This window comes from Suricata suricatta, chromosome 13 (genome assembly GCF_006229205.1).
Source record: "Suricata suricatta isolate VVHF042 chromosome 13, meerkat_22Aug2017_6uvM2_HiC, whole genome shotgun sequence".
Taxonomy (NCBI): Eukaryota; Metazoa; Chordata; class Mammalia; order Carnivora; family Herpestidae; genus Suricata; species Suricata suricatta.
In genome coordinates, this window is record NC_043712.1 from 26240914 (window position 1) to 26260257 (window position 19344).

The window sequence follows — 19344 nt, forward strand, 5'->3', positions numbered from 1 at the left end:
TATTAGATTATAGTGATGTCAGCTCAATTTTTCACATTTTCTGAGCATTTTATGGTTTGAAATACAGATACAAAGAAATCCAATTATAATATTATTTATCACTTGGCAGATTTTAATAGTATAGAAAAAGTACCTCTTTTCAGATGCTTTAAGGACTGGTAAGTCTCATTCCCTCACAGCTCTGTTCCAAAGGAGTATGTATGCAGTAACAATGACAGCTAACATTCGCTGAGAATTTACAGTGTGTCAAGCACCTTGATAGGGACACTACATGTATTAACCAGTTTAATTCTTAAGACCCTAGGAGTTGGGCTCTATTATCATCCCAGTTTCATAGAGGAACAAACTGAGGCACAGAATGGCTCTGTATCCACAGCTAGTAAGTGACAGAGCTAAGATTCAAATCCAGGCAGTCAAGCTCCAGATATAGTATCCCTACCCCCTAAGCAGGCTGTTTCTAAATTCTTTACAGATCAAAATATGTGAGGAGAAAACATGTGCAAATTACTGAACTGCTGTGACTCAGTTTCCCTATCTATAAAATGAGGATAATAATAGAGCCTCCAACAAATTTGTTGTTAGGATTAAATGAACACCATACATGTAAAGTACTTAGAACAGTGGCTGATGCATATTAAGTGTTTTGTAAGTGCTTCCTTTATATTACGTATATTACTTATAGTTTTTTGGTGGGTTAGACATTTTTCAAATGAAAAGAACAAATTATATATATGTATATATATATTTACACAAAATATATATATACAAAATTATATATATATATATACAAAATATATATGCAAAAAATATATATGCAAAACTTGGCTGTCTCAGATACACAGGTGGTCTCACCTTGCCTAGGAATAACATGAAATCCCCCACCGTGTTGATGGCTGCCACTCGTAAAGCGTTCTCCACAAGAATGACAAAGGCATCCTTGGCAGAGGTGCAGAAGTTGGTGCTGTTGATAGCTGTGGCTGTGTATGCATTCTGGACAAAGGCAAAAAACAGTATTTTCATTAGTAAATGTGATTTTTACCCAAATACAGTGAAAGTACAGCCTGTAAAAACAGTCTACAGTTAAACTCATGGCTTTGGTGAGGTACAGGTTAAGATTAAATGCAAGGAAATACAAGGCATTAAAAAAATAAAAGCCTGATATGGTAAAAAGAGCTTTTGGTTGGCTTAGTTTTAGTCCTTTTAAAACACTGACATTTATTAACACACACAAATTTTTCCAACATCCTCTAACTTCTTCCTTGTCTTAGTAAATCAAACAAAATTTAACCTTTCGTGGATGTCTCCAGTTCATCACTATGAATATCAGTGATGCATTATTACCATTTCAGTGATGCTTTAAAAGCTACACAAATATGTAAAGGCATAAGGATGCTGTGGTATTTTATCTGGAACATCTACCGTCTCCTCTTTGGGGTTTTCTTTCATGCTGTCACTGCTCACAGCTCTTGTGGTAGACAGCCGTTTGTTGCCCCACATACCCCTCCTTCCTGGGAACAGGACCCCAGATCCCCATTGAGAAAACAGTCCTTCCCCATTCTCTTAGAGTCTTAGTCAGGGACACTACCTGCAGCTCTGGGGGTGGGCCTTGATTGATGTGAGCCAATCAGCACATTCTACCCACCTCCACAATGATTGGCTCAGGAATTGGTACATAAACTAATAGAGCCAATGAAGGTAAAAGATGTTCCTTGGGGCTTCTGCGGAAAAGAAGTTTCCTTTCTCTTCTTACATGGGAGCTCCTGACAAAGCAGCTCTCTAGTTTTCCCACATCGTGGGATGTGAGGCTACGAACTGCCAAGGTTACTTTGCCAACATGATATGGGAAGGACCTGAAACTGTTGGGGGTCACAATATGTAGCGGAAGATAAAGCTAACATCACGAAGGTCAGAGCAGAGAGAAACCCGTTACTAGTACTTGGTGACAGTGCCTGCACGATTAGGAACTAGCCAGATGGCTGGACTTTTCAGCCACACAAGCTAATAAATTGCTAAGTGTCTCCCCTCTCCTCTCTCTCTCTCTTTTTCTTTTTAGGCCAGATTGAGCTAATTTCTGTCCCTTGTAGTACTGAGGCCCAGCTACACATTTTCATTCAATTATGCCTGCTTCTGCTGCTCCATGTCCTCTCTGACCCTGTCACAGACTCTGATTTTTTTCCCCCTTTTACATTGCATTCTAGAAAAGGATTGATATTTTCTGGGAAATGTGAATAAGTACTAAAACATCAAATATATCTGCATCATAGGAAGGGAAAGTGTATAGATTTTGTGACTAAAACTTAGTCCTGAGGAATTTTTGGTTTAGTGCAGACTTAAATTGTTGGAAAACTGGTAAATATGAAAAGCTTACTTAACACTGTGTTGTCTGTAAAGCTTTTTTTAAACTTGAGTTGACACATGATATTACAATAGTTTGAGCTATACAATATAGTGATTCCATAACTATAACTAACCACCAGTTAGCTACCATTTGTCACCATATACTATTATAATACCATTGACTATTTTCCCTATTTCATCTCCAGGACTTATTCATTTCATAACTGGAAGCCTATATCTCCCACTCTCCTTTAAACAGTAATCTTGGGAGAGACAGTCTTTAATTTCTGAATGTTTCTATTGTATGCTTGTTAGTTAATAGGAACCTGGTACAAAGATGAAGTTTGAGTCACCAAAAATTTAATTTGCCATTATAGAATTAAATTTGTTGATTAAAAATGCAGACGATTTCAGGGCCAATAAGTGAAGACTGTACTAAGTATGACCCACTACTTTTTCAGCAATGGAGCAGTAGGAAATAATGATGCTCTTTTAGAAACACAATATGATTTTTAATATATATAATTCCATAAAACAAATTGGGATAATTTATTATCAGAATGTATTACATTATGTTTGTAGTTCTTTTTATCTCAAAAGCTAATATGCAGAGTATTTTAAAGAAATGGTACTATTAAATTGTTCTGGTAGCATTCATTTACACCTTGCTCTCATACATGGTTACCTTACCAGTTAAAAGACAACAGGCAGCAAACAGTTAACTATCTAACTGCAGTGATCCACATTTCTTCACCTTTTATAAAGCTTCTTTTGAAACATTCTGTCAAATGCCTCAATGACCTCAAAATAAACTATACTTTTGATCCTATGTAACAATAACTCTGCTGAAAAATGATGGAGAATTTCCCAGGTCGGATTTATTCTCAAAGAACCAAGACCGACCAGTTCCCTACATACTCACACACAAAAAAATTCAACCATGTATCCTAAAGTAGAGGTTGCCAAATCTGACCTGCTGCCTACTTTTATAAAAAAAAAAGTTTTAATGGAACACAGCAATGTTCATTTGCGTACATATTGTTTAGCATGGCTGTTTTCATGCAGTAATGGCAGAACTGAGCAATTGTGACAGAGTCTATATGGCCACAAAGCCAAAGTATTTACTATCTTGTCCTTTACAAGAAAACTTTGCTGTCCTTTGTTCTAGAGTATTGCCCAGGATCAATATCAACCTTGTTCACGGTCTATGGAACCCATCTTCTAATCCCTTTTGAAATATGAACCCCACTTTCTCATTTCTAGTCTTTTTGGTACCTTTCTCTACACACAATCTTCCAGTGGTTTAGCAACCTTTCACTATAATTCTTCAGTTCAGTGATTGACATATTCTGTAGTGATTTGAGATAGAACATCCCATAAGGAAAATATCTTATTTCCCTTATTCTAAGAAATGATCAAGAAACTAATGAACCAGTTACTTAATAACAAGTTTTCAGGGGAAAATACCCTACCATATTAACTATATATTGATTACAAGATGCTTCATGAAGTTAAAAAAAAAAAGGCATTCTAATGTCTAGAATCAGGGATAGTGGAAAACTCATTTAAATCAACTAGGTACTGCCTTAAAATTTACCTCCTCAACCGACAACTCACTCTTAACTATGCTATTCCACCCTTATCAATTTGAACATGACCTTCTTTGAAAAGGGACCAAAGTCAGAGAGGATCCACATACTTCCAATCTCTGTCCTTTGTTATCATCAGAGCAGCTGACTCAGAGAGGGTCTAACACCTCCAAAGTCAACCATAAAAGCTATTTTGTTCCCCTCCTTCATTTTCAGAAGAAATTATTATTCCTCCTTTCTTTCTTCTCTCCCCACCTGGCCCCACACGTTCCATCTATGTTGAGAGCGGAAGCCTATTTCTTCGTGGACACAGAGGAGGCAGCAGTAATTTCTTTTCTCTGCTCCTACATTCCAGGATTGGATATGCTCGTAGAAACTTAGCCTTCTTGGCAACATTCCTACAGATCTGTGCAACTCCTTTGTATTCAACCTAACCAAAAAAAGTTAAGTGGATATTTTATAAGCTCTTTCTTGTACTCCCAAGGCAGGAAGATGAGCTGCATGTGACATGCAAAGGTCAAGGTGACCTCTTCAAGAAGAAAATTATGCTACAGATCACAGCAGGGCAATGAAATCTTCTTCCACTTCTGTACTTGCTAGTCTGAAAGGATTCACACAAAGGTTCTCAAGAAATTCTGAGTTCTTTGTGGCTTTCCCTATTAGTGTTCTCTGAACTTTCTGCTTAACTACTTAGTTAAGATTTTTTGAGCCCACCTACCTCTTCTCAGACAACCCTCCTGATCTTGAGCTAAACTGCCTACAGAGAGGCATCAGTGATTAACATTTAGCCCGTGCCCAACATCTAAGGATATAGGCTTAAGACTATTTAACTCCCAGAAGCAACATAAAAGGTGATCACCACCCAGGAAGCTTTTAAAAGGACAACTGTTAGCTCAAGTGGTCCCTGATAACATTAAAAAAAATTTTTTTTGTTTATTTATTTTTGAGACAGAGAGAGAAAGAGCATGAGCAGGGGAGAGAAAGAGAGAGAGGGAGACAGAATCTGAAGCAGGCTCCAGGCTCTGAGCTGTCAGCACAGAACCTGATGTGGGGCTCGAACCCATGTACTGCGAGATTGTGACCTGAGCCGAAGCCCGCCACTTAACTGACTGAGCCACCTGGTGCCTGCCCTATCCCTGGTAACATTTGTGTGTGACAGGGTGACGTGAAAAAGTCCTGTGGAAGAAAATGTTAGGGTAGATGGTCACCGTGTAGGTCACCCAGGCCTGCTTGGCCACATATCCCAGAACACAGCTTCTACACTGTCATACCTTTCCTTTCTTAACATGTGGTCCTCGAGGTCTCTTTAAATTTAAAATACTTATATAATAACTCACTTAATAGGGCAAGCTAGATAACAATGGTAGGAAAAAGGGAGCAGGTATGTGAAACTCTTATGTGTGGATCATTATAAATTAAATAAGGGAAAAGATAATTTAAATGAACCCATTCTTACTTTGAACAAGGAATGGAGGGGGCACAAAGTCCAATCTACACCATACATTTAATTTAGTTCGGTTCTAAAGTTTTAAGTCTTTTTAAGGAAAATAAGAATTGAAAATACGTTGCAAATCTTACATTGATTGCCTTTAAAACCATCACTTGTCTTAGTTTATAGCAGGAAACATGAAAGTTTGAGATGTTTGCATATTCTCTATAATAATCTATACTTTAGTCTTCTTTATGTTACATAAAATGGGTATCTATTTATATGGGAAATGGGGATATCATGGCAAGAACAAGGCAAACTTAGATTTGAAAACTTCCTTCACCTCTAGGTCATATGATCTATCACAAGATGCTAGTCTCAATTTCCTCCTCTATAGGAGGAAATGAGCCTTCCTTATAGAATTGTGGAGAGAAAATGATAATATATATTAAGTGTTTAGTATAGTATCAGGTGGTAGGTGCTCAAAAAATATTCTTTGCAACTCCCACTCATACTACATAGAGAAGAGCTTTATAATCTTATAAGCTTGGTGGCCAGAGAGCAGTATTAAATGTGCCATCTCCAACTGGTATCAAAGTAAACCAAGGCCTGAGTAATCCAATGCCCACAAGAAACAGACTCTAGTTGTAAGAGTCTCTCCACCTAAAGTAAATTCTGTTCGATGAGATATGCAATCACCTTCACTGTCACATTAACACAAGCACCCACAGAAACAAAGAGCAGTTCACAGTTCCCTCTGTTGATGTGCAAAGCTCCAGCACCTATGCTATAAATAATTAATGGCTTATTTTGAAAATCTAAAGCTCCTTTTTGAAGCCAGCTGTATTTTCCATGCAGTTTGGCAGTGGAGCATGGCTTGGGATTACGGGATTCTGTGCTGTGCTGCAAGATGACTCTGGCCTACTCCACCTCCACCTCTCTACTAAGTCTCAAGCACTGGAGACAAACTGGCAGCTCATGGACAAATGACACTGTGTGGCCCCAAGATCTTATTTGCCCTGGCTCACTCAGTTATTTATATACATATAAAATATATATATTTACATTTTAATAGCAAGAGATAAAATGTAAACATTCAGAATTCTGGCTCCTCTTGAAAAACTGGAAGAGTTAGAAACTCTATAAATTCTCACATTGGCAAGAGTGTACTAGAGCTTAGAAGTGACTGCCCTCTTTGGATGGAATATGAACTTTGCAGTTTACCAGTCTCTGTCCCTCTCTATTGCCTTGGACCCTGTCTGCTGCACTAATTTCCATGAGTCACATAATGCACTTCCACTGGCCTCAGATGGTTTGTGTTGTCCAGCCCTGATCAAGACTTTCGACTTCAAGATGAATGCTGATCCCAGGAGTGACAGCCAAAGAAAGGATAGGAGGGAAACAATGCAAACAGCCATTAACTAATTGTTACCCGTTTCCAAACGGTTTCTCTAAATGGGAGAAACTGCCTACAAAGTGTGAGCACATGGTAAGTGCTCAGTAAATACTGTCTGGAATTATAATTAGCATTATTATTTCACTGTATCTTATTGCACACTCCAAGGATAATTTCAGAAGATAAACAGGTGATTAGACAAGAAATTTCTGAAAAGTCAGAAGGAGAGAGATTTGTACTATAAGATATGTGGGGTCCACAATGCAGCTATGGTAACTAAATACTGCAGTACTGCTAAAACCACAGGCAGATCAATGGTACAGAAAAGAAAGTTGAGACATACTTAAGCATGATATGTAAGAATTTAATATATGATCAAACTGACATTTCACAGCAGCAGAAAGAATAGATTAATCACTAACTGGTTCTGGGAACACTGATTAGATCCCAAAACTAAAAAAGTAGGGCACCTGGCTGGCTCATTTGGTAGAGGCAGTGTGACTCTTGATACTGGGATTGTGGGATCATGAGTTCAAGACCCACATTGGACATGGAGCCTACTTGTCAAAAAAAAAGTAAACTTCTAAAAAAACAATAGAGAAAAACACTAGAACAATGATTTGATCTTGAGGTGGGGAAAACCTTTCGAAGCAACAAAGCCAAGTGCAAAATGATAAAAAAAAAAAAAGTTTGAAAGACCCTACAAGAGAACAATAAAAACCACTGCATATTAAAAAATGTAAAAGAAACCAATCTTGAACATGGAGAACTTATTCTATACTATGTAGAACTATTCTATACTACAGAACAGTTGTCCTTACAGAGGACTTGCTGTGTCCTGGCACGGCTTAGCGTGCGGCAGATGCTATCCCTCTGCATCCATGGGCACTACAGATACTATTATTACCGCCATTTTACAACGGAGTTTTATAGACGCATAACACAGTCTATAAGTAAAGTCTGATATGACATTACCACACTGCAGTGAAAAATCAGAAACTTCTGAAAGCTAATAGTAAATATTTCAGTGAAAGCAACTGTTACGTTAGCATGGTGAGATCATGGGTGAGGTTTTGTTTTGTCTTAGTTTTACAACCTCCTCAGCGTTTTACATTACATTTATTTTTAGAGAAAATAGATATATCTTTAGAACTACCTCTTGTTTTATCTTGGCCAGAGCTCTTTTCTCTTAGAGTAAAAACATTGGGAGTTCGTTATAAGACAATAAAATGAGGGGGGCAGGGGAGAGCGATAACACTAAGTGATGACCTAGAGCCAGGCACTGTGAGTTGATTTATCTGCATTATATATCATCCTTACCTAAAGCCTATGAGCACAGGTATATTTTTCTCCACTTACTGAAGGAAATCGAGACTCCAAGGCTTCCCTGAGCTCTCCAGTTACACTGTTGCGACTGAAATGCGCCTTCAATATCTGGGCTCTCTCCACTGAATAGGCCCCTAATTATCCATTGTGCCTTCTCCAACAAGGCTACATAGTGTGGACTCAATCCTATGCGTATGGAACTTCATTTTCTGAACGGAGGGATAAGTAGCAGAGACAAAAGGGAAGGTGTGAGCCGCCAGTGTCAGCTCGGGCTTGATCTCTAGCAAAGCACTAATCTCGTAACTGCCAAATGTATGGGGCAGCACTGAGGAGAATGCCCCTTCAAACACCAGCAGGTCAGACTCGCAGACCCTGCTGGTTTTTCAAATTTTAGAAAAGTCTCTAGATCTCATCTATTTAGCACTGCCATGATTCCTATCATCGTGAATACTTCAAACAGATGGGTGCCCACCCAGCTCTGAAACATTTCACAGGAACGAGGGTTTAAAAAAATTCCACTGGCAACCAACACTTATGCTTAACCTGTCATGGGAGGAAATGTTCTAATGTCTTCAATACATTGATCTCATTTGGAGTGAAATTCCTGTGAAAACAGCGGACATGAAGTACCCCGGGTAATCAGTCCTCAAATCAGAGCACTTCATATTCCCAAACAGAACTATTAGTTCAGAATCACTTCCCCTAAACCTTCACTCACTTATTTGATTTATTCCTCTTTTAGTGCTTCCCTTGAATCTTCAAACATCATACCTACCTAACAAAGATGAAAAATACACAAAAACCAGGATGTCTGAGTGGCTTAGTCAGTTAAGCATCCAGCTTCAGCTCAGGTAATGATCCTGTGGTTCATGGGTTCAAGCCCTGTGTTTGGCTCTGTGCTGACAGCTCAGAGCCTGGAGCCTGCTTCAGATTCAGACAACAGAGAGCTGGGTTTAGCATCTCTCTCTCTGAATAAGCTATTTAGTGATGGGTACAAAATGTAATGATGATTATTTTTAGTGCATCCATCAATTTTTTGATAAGGATGACTTGGTCCCAAACCAAATTTTAAAGAATGTAATTTTTCAGATTGCTATCGCTGTTACCAATTATTTTAATAATGACCTTCCAAACACTTTCCATCCATACAGTATTATTATCTACAAGAATTTTTTTTGCTAATGAAATGTCAAACCAACTTTTTTGTACTAACCATAGAGCTGCAATAAAGCAAACTCTAGGCAAGCTCAACACCACGGCCACAAGACCACCATCTTTTGACTGACCCTTGAGTGAATGGAAAATGCAATGCTACTCTTCAGTCACTGAGAGGTAAATGGTGAGAAAGTCCATTTTTATCTTTGCTCTATTAGATGAGGGCGCTGGTGCATTACAACTGATTTTCAAGGAATGGAGAGAAGTGGTAAAAAAAGGAAGATGAAAACATGGCAAGAGTGCTTCACGGCAAGTCCTGTGTGCCCAGACACAGAAAGACAGACGACCAACCTGCTCCCTCAGAAATATCATCCTATAATACCAATTCCTTCACTTAATCTGAGAAATGATAGCACTTCCTCTGATAATAGGTCCTAGGCCAGGGTCACAGTCCTCAAGCAGTTGGACCTCCCAAAAATTATCAGGGTAGAAAGCACACTAGCTTTGAACAATAGTAGACAGCAGCAAAAAATGAGTTTAAGTGTCACAATGGCTTTTCACGACTTTCAAACAGCATTCATTCATTCATTCATTCATTCATTTTTTAAAAAGTAGGCTCCATGCCCAATGTGGAACTTGAACTCACAATCCCAAGGCCAAAAGTCACATGCTCTATTGACTGATCCAGCCAGGCACCTCTCAAACAACGTTTAAAAGAAGAATTAAAGAAATATGGCTAGAGTAGAGAGATGCTTACGGAATATCAAAGATGAAAGAATGTGAATTCAGGTATAAGAGATAAATGTCTTTCCAGAAAGATGAACTCTAATAATATTTTATCCTCATGTTACAATTAATTAATAACAAGCCTTGGTAAGAACATATGTTACATTAAAAAATAAGAAAATGGGGTGCCTGAGTGGCTTAGTCAGTTAAGCATCTGACTTTTGATTTTGGCTCAGGTCATGATCCCAGGCTCTTGAGATAGAGCCCTATGTCAGGGTCTGTGCCGAGTGTGGGGCCTGCTTAAGATTCTCTCTCCCTCTGCCCCTTCCCTGCTTACATGCATGCATCCACACTCTCTCCAACCAATCAATTAATCAATAAAAGAATATGATAGAAATAGTTATGCCTGATCAAGGAACAACGTACAACACCATGAGAAATACGTAACATCTTTCAGCTAAGCTCAATTATTTTATCTTGGAAGAAGAAACAATCCACCTATCATTGAAAGTGAATGTTTAATTTATTTTTTAAATTACCTGATTTAAATAATTTAGGCACTTTTCAAGACACCAAAGGCAACAAATGCAAGATTTCAGCACACATCGAGCACAAGCATTTTCCTGTAAAGAACAAAAAATTGAAATAATTAAAAGCCAACATACAAAATATTCTAAATGTTTCAAAAATAAGTGAATTTTAAAAAAATCAAAATCTATGTTTCAAGAACTCTATACCTACCCTATTTTCCCTCAAACATGTAATGGTTAAATTATTTTTAATCAGTTTAATTTGACACATTTTTAAAAAGTTTTTTCAATGTTTATTTTTGAGAGAGAGAGAGAGAGAGAGGGAGAGAGAGGGAGGGATGGGGGAGGGGCAGACAAAGAGAGAGGGGCAGAGGATCTGAAGCGGGCTCTGTGCTGACAGCAGAGAGAGTCTGATGTGGGGCTCAAACTCATGAACTGTGAGATCATGACCTGAGCTGAAGTCAGAGGCTTAACCGACTGAGCCACCCAGGCGCCCCTAATTCAACACATATTTAGCACCTACCACATGTAAGACAGGTAAGATACGTAAGACTGGCAGGGAACTTATACTATAGTTGATGAAAATACAGCCAAACATACAAAAAGGTTAGAATCAAAATATGCGACAGATACTAGTGCTCTGAGAGTGGAGAACAGAGATGACATCATCTGGGAGGAGGAAGAATCAGGGAAGGTTTCTAGGAAGAGGTGGCATGCCATCTAGTCTACGCTGAGATGCATGTTATCTCCCCAGTCAGGGATAGGGAAGAGGTTCCAAGGAGGAAGGTGTGAGTCAACACAGAGGACAAGACGCACAGGACACTTGGGAAACCACTGATATGATGGATTTTGCCAGAGCACATGGTGAGCAAGACTGGGGGGCAAGGCAGAAGGACTGGATTCTGCTTTGCAAGGTTTATGAAGAAAACATTCAAAACTATGTACTGAACATGGTTAGGAGTTTACTACATGCAGAGCTGAGGTCTGGAATGTGACCACAGCCAAGTCCAGAAAAGAATGTTCTCCTTACCTTTCCTTTGAGCTGACTGTGAATGTACATAAGGATCATTCGTGGAATTTTGACTAATGTGATAATGAAAGATCCTTTTGCCACAGTACCAAGGTGATAACGAATAAGGCGATTCACTGATGCCAAAATAGGTGTAAATGGCAAATTCCTTTTATCCCTTTTTGAAAGATAACCAAAGAGACAATTAAAATAAAGGCTAAGTGCAGGAATGGTTTAGAGCCCAATGCAGTGAAAAATTAGTTCATTTAAGAAAAGTCTAGGTTTATGACAAAATGGCAAAGTAACAGACAACTAATACAAATGCTACAGATGTACCAGATAAAATTGATGTTTCATTTCTCTGTGGTAGTTTCATGAGGTTCTTATGCTCTAAGACTTTAAATAAAATGACACTGTGCTTTGAAAGCATTTACTAGTAAATATTTACAGAGTTAAATGTATAATCAAAAAATGAAACTTAAAAAAGATGTTCAATCGAGACCCAGTAACTCATTATAATAGAAAATTGTTAGACCTACAGCTTATATTCAGCTCTGAAGTTAGGAAGAGTCATAATACTTGTTTCTGATCCAAACAAATTAAACAGGCATGTTGTCCTCTGATAGACCTTTATGGAAAGCCAAAGTATATAAGACACTACAAGATTTATTCCTCTGCTTAATAGAAGATATATCATTACCTATTGTTCTGATTAAATTTTTGAGAAACTCACAGAGAAATATAAAGATTAAAATAACCACCTCCCATTTTCCCTACCTCCCAGAATCATCAGCTCTAACATTTTGTCATATTCGCTTCCAACTACTTTTTCAAGAAATGAAACTCTTTACCAGCCTCCGTTCTACTTCCTTCAGACACAATCACTTAGATGATCTTAAGTTTTCCAAGTATAAATTCTCACCTAGTAAAATAGTAGGTTACCACAGCTCCTGCCACAGTCATCTGCTGACATGCTAGAATAAATTCACTGATCCAAATCAGGCCCACAACATGGTACCACCACATGTACTGCAGAGGCCCAGAAACTCTGAACTCCACAAAGCCTTGGTCATTCTGAACAGCGCTGCCTAGGAAAACATCCAGGAAGGAAAGAAGAAGCACATAAAGTACAAACCAAGAAACACGGCTATTGAATGTAAGAGAGGAATCTAATTTCCAACAACAGACCCCTCCCCCAAACCACAAACTTTATTTAATTAAGAGACAAAAATACTTAACACTTGAAAAGGTGTGAAGCCAGACATTATACAATTAAGCATTTTGTTTTCCAAAAAGACATCATATAGCTTTTAAAAGATGTTCTATTTGAAGATAGTTCCTACCCCATCAGTTAATTTAGGCATGAATTTTCAAACTTCAATTTTTTTCCAGAGCTATTTTATTACTCATCCAATAATTATAGACCTAAATTATTAGCAAAATACAGAAATTAGTATTATATTCAATTGGTAAATGTGTGAATGGCCAGAGAAGTTATATACAAGCTTACTACCCTTACACCACTCATAATTAATTCCATTTAAGTGTGATCATTGATATTAAGAGTGGCTCCAACAAGTCTGAGAGTCTAACTACGAATGGTATCATCACCAGGAATTCTGTCTAGGTTCAGATCTTTTCCAAACTAGAAAATCCCAAGGAAGCAAGTTGATTTGGGCCGTAATGGGGGCTTAAGGCAATTCCAGAGAGCACTGCATTCATCTTAAAATGAATCCAAAAGTCTGAATCCGTACTGGAGTTTACTTTAGAGTCATGACCTGGTTTAGGCCTACTTTGCTAAGATCTAAAAATCATGAATAAAGGAATGGGTTGTTGGAAAGCCATAACCACTGCTGGTTCTGACGTCTATTAGACTTTAGTCAATCAATGTCTTAAGAATTGTATTTGATGTTTTAAAATATTTTAATGCAAATCAAATTCATCACTACAAGAAAGAAGAAACATATCTTCTTACCAGTGGTGCCAAGAAAAAGAAGTGTCATGATCCAGTATGCCCAGAATAAGACAAGAGCAAAGAAAGTCCAAAAGGGCTGGAAGACTAGTAGTGGCAAGTGAATGAAGACCTTGCCAGCCACATGGAACAAGGCGATGGTGAGAGCGACACGTTTGCGCATAACCAGCATTATCAGGAACAAGATAACCTGTGTGGAGAGAATGCAGAGGAAGGTCCCAGTTACCGCTGTTAGCAGTAAAAACAGAAACTGAAACATACTGGAAATTTTTAGCATAACCTTTCATTCCAAATTGGAGAAGAATTATTCTCTGAATCCCAATAATATTTTATCAATATTGCAGCACTTAGAATCCTCAACTGTATATTGAAAATGTTCTTAAAGCAGAACATAAAAGGATTTCTCAACATATTAATAAATCCTAGAGTTCTTCTACGTTTCCTTTTCTACCCATTATGAATCAAAATGTGTTGTTTCTCCATCAAGATGAGGCTCTTAATTCATTTGAATAGATACATGCTTATCATTTTGAAAATAGAGAAGAAAACCATATGCCATGACTACAAAAGTACAGGAGGTATTTGTGCCTCATTTCCTTTATTGGACCAAGAACTCCTAGGGGCGCCTGGGTGGCTCAGTCAGTTAAGGGTCCGACTTTGGCTCAGGTCATGATCTCACAGTTTGTGGGTTTGAGCCCTGCATCGGGCTATCTGCTGTCAGCAAACAGACCCCACTTGGGATCCACCAACTTCGGCTCAGATCATGATCTCACGGTTCATGAGTTCGAGCCCACGTCAGGCTCTGTGCTGACAGCTTGGAGCCTGGAGTCTGCTTCAGATTCTGTGTCTCCTTTTCTCTCTGTTCCCCCTGCTCGTACACTCTCGCTCTCTCTCTCAAAAATAAAAATTAAAAAAATAAAACATAAGAAAAAAAAAGAGCTCCTACAGAGTAGCGTCTATGTCAGCTTCACATCTTGCCCACCCTCATCATGGCCTGAGTGATGGCAGGTGAACTGTACTTAATAAAAAAACAAAACAAAAGTGTACGTTGGGGCGCCTGGATGGCTCAGTCGGTTAAGCATCTGACTGTGGCTCGGGTCATGATCTTGTGGTTGATGAGTGCAAGCCCCCACGTCGGGCTCTGTGCTGACAGCTCAGAGCCTGGAGCCTGCTCTGGATTCTGTGTCTCCCTCTCTCTCTGCCCCTCCCACGCTCCTGCTCTGTCTCTCTCTCTCTCTCTCAAAAATAAATAAACATTAAAACTTTTTTTAAATAACTGTACTTAAAAATAGCAAACAAATACCTTTTGGCACCAATGGTTTTATGGTGGCTTTATTTTTTTATTTCTAAAGCTCAATTAAAAGCTTGGGATTGGTCCAAGAAGTGGTCAGAGATTTTTTTTCTTTTTTTTTCAGAGAGGAGGAGGAGATGGACCAAAGATATGAGTACATAATTTAACCACATGTTTATTAGTAATTTACTGTATAGTGCCGAGGGGGCAAAAATCATTCTAGTTTGGAATAATTTTGTTAAAAGTTTAAAAAGAAAAAAAAGTTTAAAAGGAAAAAATGAGAAGATAATTAGCACACAGGTAAATGAAATGATATGTATATTTCTTAACACACTTTAGTAAAGAAACTGATTTTTAAAAAGGAACTGTATTATGAAAATAAGATTATATGCTCTTCCTAACAAATGATAACGTGAATATTCTAAGTGAAAAATCCTCTCTCAACAGGCAGGTGGTACAGAATAAACTGTTGGATCAAACAGAACTCATCAATTAGAGAAGCCTTCTGAAGACTTTTTAGTGTTCCATATTATGCGACAGAGTTTTTATCTAAAGAAGATCGGGGTTAGGCATGCAACAGCCAGAGGTGAGTTTCTGCTTCATTAATGATCCCTCTAAATAAAAACATAAACCTGGAAGAGAGCTGGCCCAAGCCAATACTCACGGTGAACACTGTGGCGGAAATGGCGTAGATGAGGAGAGCCCGAAGATTGTCTTCAGCTATCTGAAGCTGTTCAGGAATAACGGTTTCTTTGGGGGACTTTCTTTGCTTTGCATACAGCCACCACAGTACACCTGTGCCACCTGGGTGCAATATACAATCGTTTTGGAAATAACTAGCACAAGAAAATGTGTAACAGTCATCTTCACTTTCCTGGACCCTTCCTACATATCACCATGGGACTAACACAGCAATAATCCATTTGGCGGGGAGGCTTGTGGTTGTAACTTTTTGCAGGCATAATGGGAGCTCTGTTTACTCCATTTTCATCATTCACACTAGGTACTAAGACATCTTCAGTGTATCAAATAAACATCCTCCAACAGTATCTATTATTGACTCTGAAGCTCAGAGAGAGCCAGCAAAGACAGGCACCCTAGAAAGGAATGGATCATAAAGAGACTCAGCACCTGTTAAGAGCTGGGGAGCTTGTACGAAGCAAGTAAGGGTCACAGAAATCAGCAATGAAGCTGAGGAAAGCAAAGGTCTTCTCTACGAGGCCATCACAGTAACCCCCATGCCTCATGCTGAAACAGTCATGCGGTTGATTCAATGTTTGTACGATGAGCAAATGAACATCAAAGAAGTGGTGGGGGAACAAAGATAGGAAATCTTTGATAGCTTGATAGCAGTGTGCACCAGAGATGGGGTTGTTCTCCCCATCACTGGTTGAGAGAGTCCAAGAACTGAAGAGGGGGGCAAACCTGCCTCCACAGAAGAGGACACCTTCATTCTGAGTGCTCAGAGCATCCACTGATCTAGGTGCTGGGGACAGAGCTTGAACAAAACCAAGGCCCCACCCTCATCCCCCATGGAGCTTATACAATAATGACACAAACAAACAAACAAATATGGACATAAGTAAAAATAAAGAATAAGAAATCTAAGGAAAAGAATCACCTTTTAACAGGGATAGAAAGTGCTGGGGTTGGAAAAGCATTGTGATAAGATGAGTAAGCAAGGTCTCAGTCGTGAGATGATATATGAGCAAAAGAATCAAAGACAGGGAGAAAGCAATCTATAAAACTATCTGTGGGAAGGGATGCCTGGGTAGATTGGTCAGTTGAGCCTCTGGCTTTGGCTCACACCATGATCTCACAGTTTGTGAGTTTGAGCCCTGCATCAGGTTCTGACAGTGCAGAGCCTACTTCAGATCCTGTCTGTCTCTCTTCTCTGTCCTCCACTTACTCTCTCAGAAAGAAATAAAAACATTAAAAAAAAAAATCCATCTAAGGAAAGGATTTTCCAGGCAAGAGGTAACAGCAAATTCTAAAATGCTGAGATGGGACCATGCCTGGCAGGAAAGAAAGGAGGAGGCCACTGTGGCTACAGCGGCAAGCAAGGGGCAGAGTGGGAAGAGCTGTGGGCAGGGGGGCACAGGGCACCAGATCATACTGTCAGGCCTTGTAGGCCATGGTAAGGAAATGGAAGATTCAGAGTAAAGATATGTACATGTAGGCAGACAAGATAAACGTCCGGGAGAAGACAAATTGGGCTGAGATCTGTGCAAATCAACCTGACCTCCACCTGCCCTCAAGTAAACAATGAATAGTGTTGAAGGGAAATTCCAACTCTACCTGGTGGTAAATAGCAAGAGTGAATTCTTTTCTACTGAAGATGAGTAAACACACTCCAACAACTACCAGTCTGTGAAAAACATCTGAAAAAGGGAAATACTTCCATTTTGAAATCTTAAAGAAAATTGTAGCACCCTCAAAAAATGGAATAAAATAGTTCTCTGCAAACAAGAATACATAAAAAGTTAGGAGAGAAAGGCAAGCAGAAATGAGAAAGAAGAACAGAAAAGAACCCAGAATGAGCGTGTAATGAAGACATCAAGGAGGACCATGTCCACAACAGCCACAGCAGACATCATTTATTAAACATTTAAATCTTTGTTGGGGGGCACGTGGGTGGCTCAGTCGGGTAACTACCCAACTCTTGATTTTGGATCAAGTCATGATCTCAAGGTTTTTGAGTTTGAGCCCCGTGTTGGAGGTCTGCACTGACAGTATGGAACCTGCTTACAATTCTCTCCCCCACCCAAATAAATAAACTTAAAATAAATAAATAAATAAATAGATAGATTTGTGTCAGGAACTGTGCAACAGATGTGACCAAACTGAATCACTATGATACTATTAAGTAGGTAATACAAGTTCCATTTTATACCTGATAAAATTGAAATTCAGGAAGGTTAAGTAACATGCCAAATGTCACATAATAGTACGTGGCCGAGCTGGAATTAAAATCTACTTTTATTATAAAGAACTATCCATATGTTATAAACTGATGTATTGTCATCCTAATCCTTAATGTGATGGTATTTGGAGTTAGGTCTTTGGAGGATGATGAGGTCATGAAAGTAGAGCCCTCACAAATGGGATTAATGCCCCAGACCTCAGAGAGCTCCTCCTGGCTTGCACCACGTGAGAACATAGCAAGATGACGGCTGGTCATAGTACCCCAGCCCTCACCAAACACTGAACATGTGGGTGCCTGGATCTGGCCTTCGAGCCTCCATCCAGAACTGTGGGAAGGAAATGTTTCCTGTTGCACAGGCTTCCAGTCAATGGTACATTGTAACAGCAACCCAGAGTGACTAAGACACCATCACTAGAACTGGATACAAAGGTCACACGTAGAAATGAAAAGAAAGATGGCTGGGAGAAGGAAGAACTGGAATAATACAATGAGACAGTCAAGTACAGAACTAGTAGTGAGGAAAACTCAATGATATGGAAGATACGCTTTAAGAACACTTTCTGAGTATGAAGAAAATGACAAAAGGATTAAAATGATAATTTAGAAGATGACAGCAGAAGAATGAACAAGGATCCTAAGAAGAAAACCACTGAAACAGAAAAAATAATCAAATACAGAACTAAAAAAACTTCTCAGAGTTGGAAAATATCCCCTGTGAAAAAGAGATCATAGGCAAACTTAAAGATTCAGAACTAGATAGAAATTTTAAATTATAAGAAGAAGTTAAGCGGTGCCTGGGTGGCTTAGTTGGTTAAGCATCTGACCCTTGATTTCAGCTCAGGACATGATCTCAGTTCAAGAAATTGAGCTCTGCATCGGGCTCTGAGCTGACAGGGTAAGGCCTGCCTCCAATTCTCTCTCTCTCTCTCTCTGTCCCTGCCCTACTCCAACTCATGCATGTGCTCTCCCTCTCTCAAAATAAATAAATAAATATTTTAAAAAGGGAGAATAAGTTAAAAATTATATACACATGTAGGTAAATGAAATAGGTGATGGGCAAAGGAACAAAATTAGACTGGTCTCTAAAAAGTGAAGTACAGACACGGGGAACACGTTGCACCTCAAGAATTTCACATGTGACAGATTCAACATTTACATGTAAGGCAAAAATAATCTTAAATAATCAAGAGTTGAGAAAATATATGACCCACAAGTGCTTCATGAATAAGTTACATGAATTCAGAGTCTCGTCAAAACAAATATGAACCAAAATTAAGAACTCAAGAATGAAGTTTTACAAAAATAGTAGTTCTCACTAAAACTAGAACAGGAGAATGTAATAAGCTATATGTAATTATGAAACATATCAAGACAAAGCAAAAATTCTTTAAAAAGATACAATATATTAAATAATATTTTAATTTAAAAATAACCTGATTGCAAAAACTCAGATTATTTGGTAACAGCTAAAAAGTGGGAGACAGGTTGGAAAGAAGTTTATGTTGAATTTAAATGAGGTGGAGGAAAATCAACACATACTCTTTCATTTGAGCCTTTAAAAATTACAGAAGTTTAAAAATATTTTTAATGTTTATTTTTGAAAGAGAGTGTGAGTGGGAGAGGAACAAAGAGAGAGGGAGACAAAGAATCTGAAGCAA

The 19344-nt window shown here is 38.7% G+C and overlaps 1 protein-coding gene across 6 annotated transcripts in view; it reads right to left on the reverse strand.

Annotated features, from left to right (window-relative positions):
* The window catches only part of SLC44A1 (solute carrier family 44 member 1), a 193316-nt gene that overhangs the window by 58444 nt on the left and 115528 nt on the right, over positions 1-19344 (reverse strand). For all 6 annotated transcript variants that reach the window (XR_003902157.1, XR_003902158.1, XM_029921103.1 and 3 more), the window contains exons 8-13: positions 15425-15564; positions 13473-13659; positions 12420-12585; positions 11519-11675; positions 10498-10581; positions 853-990 (exon numbers count right to left, since the gene is read on the reverse strand). Coding sequence is in view for 4 of the 6 variants with exons in the window: in XM_029921103.1 (XP_029776963.1) it covers positions 853-990; positions 10498-10581; positions 11519-11675; positions 12420-12585; positions 13473-13659; positions 15425-15564 (872 nt within the window). In the remaining 2 variants the exon portion in view is untranslated. The remainder of the gene's footprint in view (positions 1-852; positions 991-10497; positions 10582-11518; positions 11676-12419; positions 12586-13472; positions 13660-15424; positions 15565-19344) is intronic.